The sequence below is a fragment of the Papilio xuthus genome, unplaced genomic scaffold (assembly GCF_000836235.2).
Source record: "Papilio xuthus unplaced genomic scaffold, Pxut_1.1 DF825017.1, whole genome shotgun sequence".
In the NCBI taxonomy this organism is placed as follows: Eukaryota; Metazoa; Arthropoda; class Insecta; order Lepidoptera; family Papilionidae; genus Papilio; species Papilio xuthus.
Window position 1 is genome coordinate 2,875,914 of NW_013533632.1, and position 16,155 is coordinate 2,892,068.

Sequence of the window (16,155 nt, forward strand, 5' to 3'; positions counted from 1 at the left end):
GATTTTTCATAGGAGGAATAGTTGGACATATATTATTACCCTTAGGGTTTATATTTCAGGGGGCTATCCCTTAAAAATATTTTTAATACAAATGTTTGTATGGATGATGATGTGTTCTGGATATCGCAAATCAATTTGCGAATTTCGAAATAATAAAATGGCAACATAAACCAGTGCAACTGCCGCTCTCTCATTGGTCAAAATATAACCCTGTCAAAATGACAGGGTTAGTTTACATGTTTTCCGACTCCCGAAACTGCCAAAGTTCCTTCACGATCTTTGTCGAACTGTAGTGCAGTTCCGAGTTGGTACCGAACAGATAAGTTTGGGCGCGAGTTAATTAGTTTGTTTAAAGTAAAGGAATGAATAATGTAAGTAGAATCTGTGATAAAACAGAATTGTTTTTTATAAGCAAATTTACCACTGCTCAATGTTATAAACACGACAAAGCAACGATTATTTAAAATAAAAAAATTCGAAATTGTTTTTTTCTTTAACCGATTTTTACGGAGCTTGCTAAGATTTTTTAATCAATTTAAATTATTTCTATTATATCTGAGTTTTGTAGGATTTTAATAAAAAAAATTGACGGATTAGGTTTAGGCAATAATTAACTTTGTTTTTGAGTTGTTAAGAAAACCCCATAATTTTTTTTTTGAAAACGTTTGATTATTGGTAGTGAACGCATTCGTTTTTAATCGATGTTACCATTGGCTAGTTTTTGCTGTTATTTCGCATAATACTAGTACTACTTTTAGTTTTTAAAATAATATTTTATTTCAAATTTTGGTCGAATGTGTAACCCTATTTTATTCTTTCGTGATAACTTTTTTTTACTAAGGTTTTGTAAAGTTATTATTAAACTTACTTAATTTGAACTTTACGGGATAATGGTTTAATAAGAATTAGGTATGACATAACTCGACAAGGTTTAAAAATATTGGAACTATTTTTTAATGTAATTTTTTGTGTTAGACCGTATTATATATGAAATAAGTATTTTACATAATATTTATTGCATGTTGGATTTTCTCTAAAATCAAAAGTAATGGCCACATTTGACTAATTTTCTAAAATCGAGAAAAACAAATCTTTGATTAGTTCGCGGTTTCAGACAAAAACACACACAAAATTTCTAAAAATTTAATTATTTATGAAATATAAGCCCAATATAAATGTTAACTCATCTTAAAACTTAATAATTGCACTTTTCAATAAAATTTAAACAATTTAAATGGCACGATCATAGTCGCGATTATCTCGATTAATCTTGACATTCAATATGGCGGCATGTCGTCAGTGCTATGCTGTGTCGTGGTGAGATTTGTTAATTTATTGGTTTTGTGGCTGTTCCTTGCTATTCTTTATCCGTTAAATTTTGCAAAAAAAATATCGTTGTTGTTTTTATATAATGCGGCTTGCTATTTAATTTAGATGATTTAGTTAATTGAGTTGAGGGGTGGCGAACTTCGTTATAATTTCTGTAGACATCTAACTACATAGCATTAAACGAACAGTAGTAGTACTCCGACGCTTTATTATGTCGTACATATATACTGTATTACGGTTATTTACGTATTTCAAGTATATTTGTATATCGGTAAAGTAGTCGCCAATAGCGGCCCTTGTTGGACGGCGCTTTCGATTTTTCAAATTTTCATAGCGTTTTATAGATGATTTATAAATGTAGACCATTAGTTTTGAAATATTTATCTTTTCGTTGTAGCTCCGATTTATAATACGTTAAAATGAATATAAAATCTTTTTTGGTTTAACAACTTTATAGTGTAATTAAATTTTTGAAGTCATAATTCTATAATATTATTGTTTGCAGAATATGTTTATTCCAAATTTAAAGATGTAATAAATCGAGATTTTTTTACATTTAGGAAGTCAAGTTTAACAAAATATCATCAGTGAAATAAGCACTGTGGCTGTGCTTCGATTCAGCAAGCATTGAAGACATCTGAGGATATAGTGTGACATGATCCTAACTAGTTTTATTCTTCAATGTTATTGGTGATAAATTGTGACTTTACAAGAACTCAATGGTGTTCTGAACTTGGAGAATTAGAAAGTGTGATTTGCTTTTTTTAAACATATATACCATTGTTAGGTGTAACATCATACAATTACAAGTTTCTGTGATATATTGGTACATAAATACTGAGTTTTTCGACCCATATACAAAGAGAGCAATAAGAAGAAATGTCCGGTAATCCTCAGTGGAAAATGTTCCAGCCGTCAGATTCACACTCCTCCCCCTTGCAGGATATTTTAGATCTTCAGCACCCCAATATGCAAAACAAACAAGTGTTCCGTACTGGTGAATATCTTATTTATAATATTTTATGTTTATATTTTTGATACTAATTATTTATGTTTTATGTAAAAATCATTTCTTTTTTTTATTAACTACATCCAGCACCCGATCCATCTAACACACCTAAACAAATTGCTACTTCTATCTGTGGGAATATTTCCTATAGTAAGACTTTATAATAGTTTAGCTTACTATAGAAACAATTTCTAAGTGTTAATATGCTTTGTATCATTATCATACATCATAATTTCATCTTTCACACATACCAGTATGTAAAGTGTTATTTCTTAAATATATCTGGGGCTTATACTGCAAAAATAACCTCATATCAATTAGAAAATCACACCCATAATTATGAAATATAGCAGATATTATGGATTTCAATTTTGCATGGTATTGGCACACCATCACTTCTAAATTTCATCTATGCTTTCCTTTTTGTCTGTTATATGATGTTTTTTATTACTAACTTTAATATAAGTTAGTCTAAAACAAACTTTTCAAGTTCTGTTATTTTTTTTTATGAATTCCTGTTGTTACCTTTCTTCTTTGATTTTTCCAAATCCAGCAAGCTCAAAGAGCCAAACTTTTTTCTTTAAAAATTGTAAACCAAATGTACTGCACACTGTTGAAATTTTAGTTAAGACTGGTTAGTCTTGACAATTGTAAACATACTGAAATTCTTATTTTTCAAATATACATATGCTCCATAGCAAGGAGAACAAAAACTATTTTTTAAATTTGATATGTAAAAAAAAATGTTGCGAATATTAACAATTGTACAGTTGCCAGAATTACAAATAATTTGTAAATTTGGTAAAACAAAGTTGCTGGCGAATATTGCTTTCCATAATTGCGAATTTTTTGAGCATAAACTTGAGCGAATGAAGTAGTCAAATCATGTCCTCCTAATATTTTAAAAATTTAAAACATTATATAAGTAATTTTAATTTTTATTGAAATTATTTTTTTATCCCATTTGGTTATACATTTTTTTCTGTTTGTTGATATAAAAACTTATGTTTGTCATTTCATATTTTACTATTTATTATGCATATTTATGTATCTAACCAGCGGAACACTAGATTACAACTCATGATTGGTTAATATCAAAGTTAGATATTTATACACAGTAATATGATAATAAATATCTATAAAATTTAACTATCTTCCCAACATTAATTTTGTTGTTTTTAGATCAAAAACATCTGCACTAAGTAATTCATAATTTGCATCATTCATTATCACCCTGTTAACTTCATATATTTTTAGTATTCAGATATAACTCGTATGTATGTAGGTATTTATAATAACTGAGCTTGTAGGCCCTAGCTCCTCGTAAACAACTTACATCATGATCACATTTTTTATGTTTAAAAGATAAAAAGCAGGCATATTTTTATTTTTTATATTTATAACAAAGAGGGTGGGTCTAATTCATTTTTCTCTTTCTTTATGTCTATTTTCTACTTTAAAACTACTCACCAATAGCTGAATTACTAAAAAATTGGCTAAAAATTAACCACTTGGGCTTTACATGTTATACAAAGATTTTTACTAAAATTATTACATCTCATAAATTCTAACAAGTTCATCACTGTATATTGAGTACCAACCAGACTGGAACAAAATTATTGTTTTTAAAATACGGATATTGAAAACATGGAAACAAAAATAAAAAAGGAGTAAACATATGAGAATAAGGCTAGTTACAAAATATTATAATCTAGTAAAGGTCTGAAGTCTGTGTTTCTACTCGGTGTCTTGCCGACCCTCATAATAAGATTATTATTTACTAGTAGACTTTTATAGACCACAAAGATATTTAAGATTATGCCAATTTTAATTTGCTTCGCACATATCCTTTCTCTTAAGATTAGAACAAGCTTTGTTAACAGCATGTGATGATGTTGTTTATTGTTATATTATAGTACATATTTAAAATATTGATATTTTTGTCTAAAGGTACTTACAGCAGTGAGTACCCTAGTTCGCCTAGAGATAACTTTAACAATATGAACAAGTCAAGCGGTGGAAACCGATATCCCCTTAGTAACTATAACTTGGACGGCTGCCCAATGGGGGACTCTGCTGGTGCCTATTCATCCAGCTCCACCAATAATGCCTCATCTAACTATGATTCCATCAACTGCCCTTCGATAAGGGAAACTGGCATAATAGAGAAGCTGTTGGTGAGTTATTCCCTTTCTCCTTGTATTATAAAATAGAAATTGAGAGAGATATGACATTGTTATTACAAGTTTTTGGAGTCTTGTACTTTGTTATAAGTAATAACGTTATTTCAGCATTCGTACGGGTTTATACAATGTTGCGAAAGACAGGCCCGTTTGTTCTTCCACTTCAGCCAGTTCAGTGGCAATATTGAACATCTCAAAATTGGTGATCCAGTTGAATTTGTTATGAGCTACGATCGACGCACCGGAAAACCTATTGCCTCCACGGTAACAAAGATTGCACCAGAAGTGGTATGGTTGAAACCAAATTTCTTTTGTAAGTTTTTCACTTTACAAAAGTAAGTATTTATTATTGTTTTGATGTTGTAGGTGTTGAGTGAAGCTCGAGTAACAGGTACGGTTACAACTGAAGTGAAAGGTGAGGGCTCTGGTGATAATACTGGACGCATTTCATATGAGAACAGAGGTGAATGCTTCTTTTTGCCCTACACAAAAGATGATGTTGAAGGTAATGTAACTCTACACACTGGAGATGCTGTTAGCTTTCAGATTGCAACCAATCAGAGGTAAGGTGACTATATTATAATAACTTAGATTGTACATACAATATTATATTAACCACTTTATTCTATTTTAGGGGGACATTGGGCGCTTGTCATGTTAGATTTGAAAATCCTGTACACCCTGTTAAATATCACGGTGTTATATGTTCGATGAAAGAAAATTTCGGTTTTATTGAACGGGCTGATGTTGTTAAGGAAATTTTCTTTCATTATTCAGAGGCAAAGACCAAAGAAGAGTTGCTGTTAGGGGACGATGTTGAATTTATCATTCAAACTAGAAATGTAAGGCTTATATGATGATATTTTTAAATAATTTTCTCTTTACAAGATAGGTAATATAATTTTTTTTATACAGGGTAAAGAAGTTGCATGCAATATAACAAAACTGCCAAGTGGTTCAGTAGTGTTTGAAGATGTTGGTCCAGAACTTAAGAAGGGTCAAGTATTAAAACCTCTCGAGCGTGGTAGCATGAGTCGCGCACAACAAAATGACCCTCTACCGGGAAGAATTAGATATCGTGCAGAGGACCATTCTGAAGTAGAGGTTATTATTTTTATTTTTTGCTTTAAACACTTTCAGTGCCACAGACTGCACATGGCAATGAGTATGTTGACACAGATTAATAATAAAATAAAAACTTATAAAATAGGTCCCATTTGGGGATAAAGATCAAATTGGGGAGTTTACACTGCGCCACGGCGATTGGGTGCAGTTCCAAGTCGCCATTGATAGGAGGGACCAACTTAAACGTGCGACGAATATTACTTTACTTGAAGAATCGTTTAATGTATCTGGTGAAAGGTGAGAAAAAACTATTTAAAAGTTTTTGGTATAAAGTTTGGTTATTGAAGATGACTAAAAAAAAATATGTTTTTTATACAGACGTGAACAAGGACTTGTCAGTTCTCTGAGGGATGGATTCGGTTTTATTCGTTGTGTGGAAAGGGAACAAACAATGCTTTTTTATTTTACTGAAGTTCTACGCCTCGGTCGAGAACTGAGTGTTGGAGATGAGGTAAGTTGAATTTAAAAAAAAAATTAAGTTTCGAATTTTTTTCCCTATATTTAAACAGACAATATCTTAAAGTCTTCCCTAGTACAAAATATCCATACTTATATTAATTTCTGATGTGTCTTAATATTTTTGTTCAGGTCGAATTTACTGTTGATCCTGTGTCGACCTTCTCTAATATGAACACTCGTCAAACTGCAATACGTATTAAGCATTTGTCTCCGGGGTCTGTTAATTTTGAGTGTTTAGTTGAGCGTGGCATTCGTGGGGTTGTGACCAAGGAGGCACAATTGCTGACCTCATCTTCGAGCCCAAATAGAAAATCGTCCATCGTATGTATTTTATACAAGTATAAGTGTTTTCAAATATCTTGGCGGCTCAAGGTGAGCTGCGCACTGCGCACTGCCCTCCCTCCGTATCCTGCTGCGCGCCGCTTCACCTAATTTTTATTAAACTAGATTTTGCTCGCGACTTTAACAACGCGGAATCGACAAAAAAAAGAATGACTAGTAGTACTAATATTTTCTTGACACTATGTTCTATACCTGTGCTAAATTTCGATACGATTAGCTATTGAGTATGTAAATCAAACGAATCCCACTGGAACAGTATATAATAAATAGCCTATGTGTTCGTCCAGACTGACAAATTGAAGGATGTTTCGAGCCGTCAAGATATATGTCAACCTCTATACTTTATATTTAGGAAAAATATGAAATTTTGCTTTTTATGTACAGGATTATAATGGCCTTATTACTGCACAAATCAATGGAGTTAAGAAAACTTTGCCTTACACTGCCAAAAAATGTGAATCTAAGATGTTACCCCGTAATGGGGATAAAGTTATTTTTGATCTTTATCAGGTATGTATTTATTTTATTTCATTATGTAATACATGTAATTAAGGTATGTATTTAATTTTACAGAATGTTTTTTATATTAAATTTCTAGAATTGACGATTTTTTATTCTAAAATATGTGTCCGTCTTAATATTAAAGTCTGTCTAAAAAATAAAATTAAATTGTAGATAAAAAGAACTAAAGAGTTGATTGCGATGGCTGTTCAAACCCAACATAGCCTTACAAATGGTAGCATCAGTGGTAGTTGCCGTCCTATTATGAGGGGTTTTGTTGCTGCCCTCAAAGATGGGTTTGGTTTTATTGAAACAGCCGATCACACCAAGGAAGTTTTCTTCCATTTCAGGTATGTACTCTTTAAAATATTATTTTACTAGTAAAAATTAATAATATGATATTTTGGTAAAAAGGTATTTCAAAGAAAATTAACATTTTATTCCTTAGAAATAATTATATGTTTCACAGAATTGCAATCTTACTTTAAACTAAATCCTTACATTGTCTTATAAAAAAAAATGAAAACAGAATCCCTCTCTGTCATCTTTAGAAAGCCCTTCAAAGATTCAGTTCAATCTGATCAATATTTAAAAAAAAAATGTTGTTTACGACCAAAGTAATTTATACCGTTGTTTCAAAACACTTTTTTTTTCTCGTTTGTTTACGTTTTGCGTTCAATATGAAACCTTCAACAAGTCTCCATATTTATGGACCTGAATTCAGTGAATTTCAAATTTACATGACACAAGGCTACGCGCGTGTCGTTTTGTATTCTGACAACATGTTGTTTGGGAATAAATTTTAATAATCCATTATGGTATGTTTTGCGTCTTATTGTTTACGATTGGGGACACGTAGGGTACTCCATCCTAAAATAACAATTGTAGTCTTAAAACTTCCGGACTTCTTAAAAATTTCCTAAAAAAAACTCCTTGATTTTGTTAGCGTTTTTTAGTTAACATTATATTAAACTTGCGAAAGCCTATTTCCAGTTACTACTATATTCATTTCTCGTTATGTTTTTTTAAGTCTTTGTTAAAATGTCAAACAGTCTTTGAGACTGAAAGAAAAACGTATTTTTTCTCCTCTACGCATATAAAGTCGCAATTTTCAGTTATCTATATATATAAAAGAAAGTCGTGCTAGTTACACTATTTATAACTCCTGAACGGCTTTACCGATATGCCTGAAAATTGGTGAGGAGGTAGCTTAGAGCCAGGAGACGAACATAGGATACTACTTATTTTTTCGAATTTATGCCTTGAAGAACTGCTTTTTATTTAACTTACTAATATTAGAAAAGCGAAAGTTTAGATGGATGTGATGTGGATGGATGGATGGATGGGCTACACTAATTTTATATTATATCCACGCGGATGGAGACGCGGGCGACAGCTAGTTAGTAATAAAGCTATATTAACGATTTCAAAGTGTTCGTAACAAATGTATTTTCATATGTAAACAGTCCGGGGAGGGCCAATGCAAAATGAAAAATCGTTACAGACGAGACAAGAATTCATGCAAAATAAAAAGGTCGCGAGTGTGGCGCGGAACGGGCGTAGGAACTAAAAGGGAAGAGGAGGGTCATTAGAGTCAACATTGAACGTGGATACCCCGCGTATACACTTACATGCAATGAAATTTATGCCCTATAAAATATTGAACTTTACGCGGTCGTGTTAAGGTTGAAAGAAACTTTAAAATCGTTTAATTTAAATCCACTCATGTTAAAACGCAGTCTGATTGCGTGTCGATTATTTTGTTCGCTTTCCCTACGGTGATTTTAATAGCAGACATCCATTTTTTTTACGATATATGATATTGCCAATTTAGGAATGAAATCCTCGGATATTGGATTTATTTTTAATTGGTTTGTCAGTTTTAATAACTTTGTCACATTCGCTACCATAGTACTTTGTGGCCAATTATATTGATCTTCTTTCGTACTTATCAGTGTTGAGAATTGAGTAAATAAGTATTTATAGCCATCGTCCCAGTCATATAACTGAGCCAATGCAGATTGTCAATTGAATAAAAGGATCGACCTCTTATTCAATTCAAGAGCTTGCTGAACGATACAATGCAAATTCAACCGTTGCTTGAATAAATTTCTTTGATATAGAACATTTTAAATATGTATAAATCTAATAATTGCTCGTCTTTATTATGAAAAAATGCATTTAGTTCAATGAAAACGCAATCATAATAATGCGTCTCATGGAGATTAATATTCCATCATCCATTACAAACAAGTGAAATATGTTGACGGCTCGAAATACCGCGTGAGTCGCTGCGCAGAATACAATTTTAGGCCGAAAAGGGATGCGGGGGGAGAGACATATTGCGCACCGTGCGGCTGACCTTCAGCCGGCGAAATAATTGACACGCATTCTAATATTATAAAGAGGAAAGATTTTATTGTTTGTTTTCATTGAATTCTCGGGTGATAGTTTTTTTTTTAATGTTGTGCTGACGAAGTCGCAGGCAATTGCTAGTACAATACAATGTTACTATAAAATAATTTGTTTATTTGACAGCAATTTGGAAGGCAATCCTGATCATTTGGAATTGGGTACAGAGGTGGAGTATTCATTGGGACGTGTGAACGGATCAGGGGGCGGGTGCGCTAGTGCTGAATTTGTGCGTGTTTTGCCTAAAGGGTCTTTACCTATTGCTGAGCCACTGGAGCCGACTATCAATGGCACTGTGACCAGGACCCTTCGTGCCCTTAACCCTGATCAAGCACAATATTCTGGTAAGATTGTTTTGTTTAACCAGGAATATCAGTGGTGTAGAGTATCGGTGGCCCAGGAGTTAAACACTTGGCTCTGCAGGTCCTGGGTTCATATCCCACCATGTGATAATGGGTTTTTCGATTTTTGATTTACATATGTATATCCGACTTGTTTACGTTGAAAGAAAACATGAAACCTGCACACAATTTCACAGAAATTAAAAGATATGCTTGATGTTAACCAAACCAACTAAGACGTATCAGACGTATAGTGAGCTGGTGATGGTTAATATCAGCAAGTCTCCACCATAGGTGCCCTCAACACAGGACAATACATTGAGGTGGACCAGTATTACTATTACAACAGTACTGTTCTGTTTATTACGTGTAAATTAAATCAATAGTAGTACTCCAATGTTTACTGCTCTGCATCACTTCCGATATCGTGTGAATTATGCGTAATGTTGTTTGTTGAGAAAAGAGATCTCAGACGGCCAAGAAGTCTTTAGAGATAGCCCGTTGTTATTAACCTTGAAGGTTTATCATATTTATAGCAAGCACTATAGTGCTTATATAGACCTATAGGTCATCTATTTTAATAAATTGCGTTGTATTGTTTATTTTATATTTTTAGGTGTGATTCAAATTGAAGGCGGTATGACATACGAGTTTGGTATAATGGGTTTGGCGTGCAAGAGGGAAATCCTGCAAGTTGGTGATCCAGTAACTTTCCAAGTGGACAAGGAGAGTAGGGCAACTAACATCGTGCCTATCAGGAAGAAACGGCGAGCCATTGTTGATGCTGTCAAAGGTATTTTATGAATTCTTCATTTTTTTGTCAAAAGAAGAACCAAAAGACATTATTTTAACGGTATTTTTGTAGACTATGGTTTTTAAATTAAATACACATAATAGTATGTTTTATCAAAATTGTGTTTGGAATTTTTGGGTAACAATTTGTGATATTTTTCAGGTGGGTTTGGTTTCTTGTGCGTGGAGTCTGAAGATAATCGTCGTCTGTTCTTCCACATGTCGGAAGTGCGCGGGAATCCCTCGGATCTGCAGCCCGGAGACGCGGTGGAATTCGTCATGCTTACCAACCAAAGGAATGGAAAATGCTCCGCTTGCAATGTCGTTAAGATCAGGCGAGTTACATGTATATTATAAATAAACAAGAAAAGTATGGATGTTTCTTAGAAGGTATCTCTACTCTAGAACGGCTGAATGAGTTTAGCTGAAATTTGCCACACATAAAACCTAGTCTGGAAGACCACATAGACTACTAGTTTAGTTACTAGTAGTAAGTTTTTTTTTATTATGTGCAGACGGACGGCGGTGACATCTAATGAGTTTTTATAATTGTTTGTACATTACAGTAAACCTATGAAGCGCGGAGATCGTTCTGAGCGTCCTCTGGCGCGGCTGCGCACTGCTTCCACCGAGGAAGGTGCTCCGCGCGTCGTAGTCACGCGCAACCCGCGTGGACCCGACGGCAGCCGCGGCTTCAGACCACGCAGACCCATCGCAGGTGAAATATCCAACCCATTTACAACTCTGTCTCTCACTCTCTATCCATCTCTTTCTCTTTCTAAAACAAGACTCAACAAGAAACAACCACTAATAGCATAAATAAACCATTGCTATTAGAATTTTTTATTTAATTTAATGCAGTTTTTCTGTAGTCAAAATTATTAATGTATGTTTTCCTCTTTCTTGCTTTTATTAATATAAATAAATGTATTGTATTTCAGAGCAATTGATCGAGTGGCTGCAGAACGTCAAGATGTGAACACTTCACCACTGCTATTTATTCAACAGCGTAGGGTTAAACATCCTAGGTTTGATTATAAAATTCAAAGTTTTCATTGTATTCACAAGAGACTGACTGATTCTCTTTCCTATAGCGGCATTTAGAAAATTGTTTTTGTTATTTATACAACTCGATAGAGGAAATAATTTTCAAATTGAAAAAGATGCCTTTTCGGAACAGTCGTGTAAGCAATTAGAACTGTTGCCTTCAGCCCAATGCAATTATACATCGATCAATAAGGACTTCACCGTATATAGCTTGTAATTGATGAGCAAAAACATATCAAAGTTTTTTATACGTTTTATTTGCTTATATAGATTTCCATTTAAGTGAGAGGTTCTTTTTCGCATAAATACGTTGTTCAAAATTCCGTTTATACCATTCCTTAGCAAATTTGTATCGTGATTTACCTTTGAACCTAATAATCACAACTAAGACACGTAACAGTTGAAGTATGAAGCAAAAAAACATAAAAAATTAATGCCCTAGCACAAAACGAATCCAGCTTTTAATGCTCTAAGTATCAAAACATGTAAATACAATATAGTCAGTAAGTATAATGTTATTTGGAAGCTCCTTTTCGTTTCCATTGTAAATTACGTTGCGATTACTAAATTATAAATTTTTACTGTTTTTTTTTAAAATAAGAATATATTTTGAAAATACGTTTACAAGTATAATATTTGGATCTCTTGTTATGAATAATTCTGTGATGATTGTGTCGATAAAATTTCATTGTGTTTGTTCATTTTAAATGTTGTGCAATTTTTAATTTAAATTTAAATGATAGTTAATAACCCCCACCTAGTCCTGTACACGTGTGAAACGCATCGAATCTGCTTCAACTTTTATGTGTCTGCAGATGTAATGCTACCCTACTGTTTACGTGTCGAACAAATAAAATATTACGTAGCTGTTAAAACATTTTTTTATGAATTGGATATAAAGCATTTATAAAGTATGCTATGAACTGCATTGGAACCAAAGACTGAAAAAAATATTTATTACAATAATACTATTGGTGTTAGATTACTTTAACTATATGTTATACAAGACGAGGCCATAGATATTGTGAACATTATTTTCTATACCATTGATGAGTTGACAATACCGTTTTCTAAATGTATAATCAATTTCTTATGATTAAGTTATAGACGGCTGAAAGATACATTGATGTTGGAAAAAAAAAATAAGTTGGTACAATATTATTACTATAAGGCTGAAAGGTATGAACCGTAAGAATTTTGACTGTGAGTCGAAGTTCTTTTAATATTCTGTGACTTGTGTAGAAGAGGCCTTATGTCACGAAAAGCTTCCCGCATACAACACCTTGCAATCTATCGTGATGTAACCCTAAAATATACACTAATTGTTTTTTTTTTATATATTATTTATTTTTGTTGCATACCCAGTTTAGATTACATTTATTCGTAAATACAACCGAATTTAAGGTGCCACCAACATTATCTCCTTAAAAAAAAATACATCTAAGAAAATCTGTTAGTTTTTCATTATTTTTTTTTAATGTTCCCCCCTTCATTAGGGGATGGTTAAAGCAACGTTTGGGATTGCTTTTGTATTCCTTCTTTTCGGTTGTTTATAAATCCTTGTGATATAACGAGTCCTGATACACCGGACGAATTAATAAAATGTTATGATTATTTCCAAAGAAAAAAAATAAAAAAAGAAAAAAAGAGGAATTTTGAACAAACGTTAATTAATATATAATATGCTTGTACGCTTTAAAACTGCATGTTATTATTTGCTAAAACTCATTTACATGTAACCGTTTATAGTAATAGTAATAACTTATATAATAATCAGGATATTGATGTTGTAGTGTATTACATAAGACCCCGGATCGTTTCGGGTAGGTATTATATACTAGTCTTAAACACTCGCGCTTGCCGACAATTATATAACCAGTCGTGCGTAAGGCAAATGCTAGTGAACAAACATATAATCTTTATGCATAAAATTTTGTGATGCTATCGTAGAAAGGATGCACGTATTTTACAATATTTAACTAAAAAATTTACATCATTTTTTTTTTCTTATTTTTTACACTAATTTGACTGTTTTTTTTGGGAAAAATATGTTTTTTTTTTGGTACTAGTATGCGTATTTGATTAGACGTGCATCCTTACAATGTATTAGTGGAAGTATAACACGATTTCCACGATTGTATTGAATTTCAATTTATAAAATTTGATTTTTTTTACACTTTATTTGATTTGATTTTGATTTTGATTGACACTGAAATACAATTTTGCGAAAATCTTTTTTATTTGTAATTGTAAGTGCCGTGGCTTACGGATCAAATAACATGGATAGTTTCTGGTTATGATTTTTTTTATAATAATATCCAATTTTTTGTAACTAGTCCAGTGTTTTTGGTCTGAAATAATAAAATGTACCTGAAAAGTTTTTATGCGATTTGAAAAAATCATATCAGCGATTTAATGCGGTTTTTACGAATTTCAATTTTGGTATTTAATATTGTGCCGCTTACGACGCCATTTTGAAAAAATGGCACTTGTTGAAATTTTCTTATGAAACACCTTTACATCTTTACCACCAGCAATTTTAATAATCAATAAAGTCTAATAGCATAATTGAAAAATAATATAATACCAATTTTTTTTATTAACAAAAAAATACGGTCAAGAAAAGAATCACGCATTTAGAATTTAATCCTTTACGACTAAAATATAGATTATGAAAAAAATCTGTCAATATGGAGGAAATTTTTTTTAAACATTTCGTCTAAAACTGCTATTAGATCTTTTTTTTTCTAAAATTACGGTGGCGAAGACAGAAAATACCAATATTGAAATACGGAAGAACCTATCGACATTAAAAAACACCACTTTCTAACACTTCCGTGAAACTTTCCAGGTATAAATGACTAATGCGTGGACAAAAACTAAAAAAATAAACTTCACATTATTGAAAAAAGTGAGAGTTTTAGCTTAAACATTTTTGTACGTATTGTAGTTGTTATTGTGTTTCGTTTTGGCACTTTATTGTCGTTGTGACATGTGATGTGGTATGTTTGTCTGTGTGTAATATCGGCGCCAAAGTCCGACATACACGCTAGTACAAGCTTAAATTATAATCTCGATTAAAAATTAAATTTAAGGAGTTTTTGAACTTGTGATTTTAATAATTCAGTGCCTAAAAGAACCTCTAAGAATGAGCAATAAATAAACACCAATAATATTAATGATCTTAATAATTAATGTTCTTGATAATTACGAACTTTGGAATGATTGTAAGGTAATTTTTTGATTTTATTCATTGTATTCACGAGACAAGTTATCCATGCCAAATGTTTGTAAGCCCTGTATTTCACATTTCATAATTATTCGATTATATTTTACATTTCATCATTTTGATTAAATATGAGTGATTATTTTTTTCTTCTTCTCTGAGTTCTTAGACTGCGTTATTATGAAATGTTATTTATGCCAAATGTTTATACACCCTTAATCTTTAATTTATCTTACCTTTCAGAAATACAAACTTTGGAATAATCATAAGACTTTGTTTTTTTTTTCAGTTCTTCCATATTATTTATAAGTTATATCGACATTCTGTATTTAAAAGCATTAATAAAGTATTGTACACCTACGAAGTTGTACTTTGTGACCTTTTTGACCTTTAGGTTGATAAATCTATATACAGTCGCACAAGGATAAGAAAAGACCAAAAAGAGAAAAATATCGCGTTCCCTTGGCTTCTCGATTATCCAGGTTCGACTATATTTATGTTTGATTTTACGCCTGTTTAATGAAATCCATTTTACATGCCTACCTCTTCCCCTTTGTATCAATCCTCACATCCTATATAATAGTACTAGATTATGTATAAAAAAGTAATATTCTTAAGATTTTGCGGTATCCATGAACACTACTGGGCCGGCCACATTGACCGCAGAACGGACGGCCGATGGGTCCGAAAAGTCCTTGAGTGGCGGCCGGACGCGTCGACGACGTAGATAGGCCCCCCGCACGATGGACCGATGACCTGGTCAAGGTTGCGGGAGTGCACTGGATGCGGGCGTCACAGGACCGGGCATTGTGGCAATCGATGGGGGAGGCCTACGTCCAGCAGTGGACAAGTTTAGGCTGAGTATGATGATGATAAACGCTACTAAAAGTGCCAGTAAAGATAAATGCTAACAAACTTCATCATGTGAACGTCACCGACCGCGACCAGTGTACGTCTACTTGTTAACACGTGACGTCACCTGCGCACGCGTAATAGTGTTAAATTGGTCTTACTACTAAACAAAATAACCTTTTGGTGTCATGATAAACATTTTCAAATACACTACTTCCTAGACGAAGACGTGAGACTTTGCACACTATCCGTGGGTTTATAGGACCAAAGTCTCTTCGTTATTTCTGTTTTTTCAAACATAACAGTTGGGATGACGATACGTTTTATATAGAGATTTTGGTCTCTGACATCTACGATAAAGCTTCCGTAGCGCTTCGTGAGCAACAAGAAAGTAATCAGGGATCTTCAAAAGAATGCACCAGGTAAGGCAAGCAGCAACGTTATGGCACTTAAAAGGTAAAAAATCAGGCACTTATTTAATGACCATTGCCGGACTACAAAAAAAAATCAACAATTAGCAGAATCATATAAAAAACA

The 16,155-nt window shown here is 32.8% G+C and overlaps 1 protein-coding gene across 1 annotated transcript; it reads left to right on the forward strand.

Moving 5' to 3' along the window:
• The first annotated feature begins 1,144 nt into the window (after positions 1-1,144).
• Positions 1,145-14,442, forward strand: Unr (cold shock domain-containing Unr). Its single transcript, XM_013323795.1, has 17 exons — positions 1,145-1,317; positions 1,890-2,326; positions 4,289-4,515; positions 4,630-4,809; positions 4,888-5,084; positions 5,156-5,363; positions 5,437-5,625; positions 5,732-5,883; positions 5,965-6,097; positions 6,235-6,426; positions 6,832-6,957; positions 7,123-7,298; positions 9,487-9,704; positions 10,318-10,494; positions 10,657-10,828; positions 11,060-11,211; positions 11,435-14,442. Exons 2-17 carry the CDS (start codon positions 2,209-2,211, stop codon positions 11,470-11,472), a joined length of 2,655 nt encoding a protein of 884 aa, XP_013179249.1. The 5' UTR covers positions 1,145-1,317; positions 1,890-2,208; the 3' UTR covers positions 11,473-14,442.
• The last annotated feature ends 1,713 nt before the right edge of the window (positions 14,443-16,155 follow it).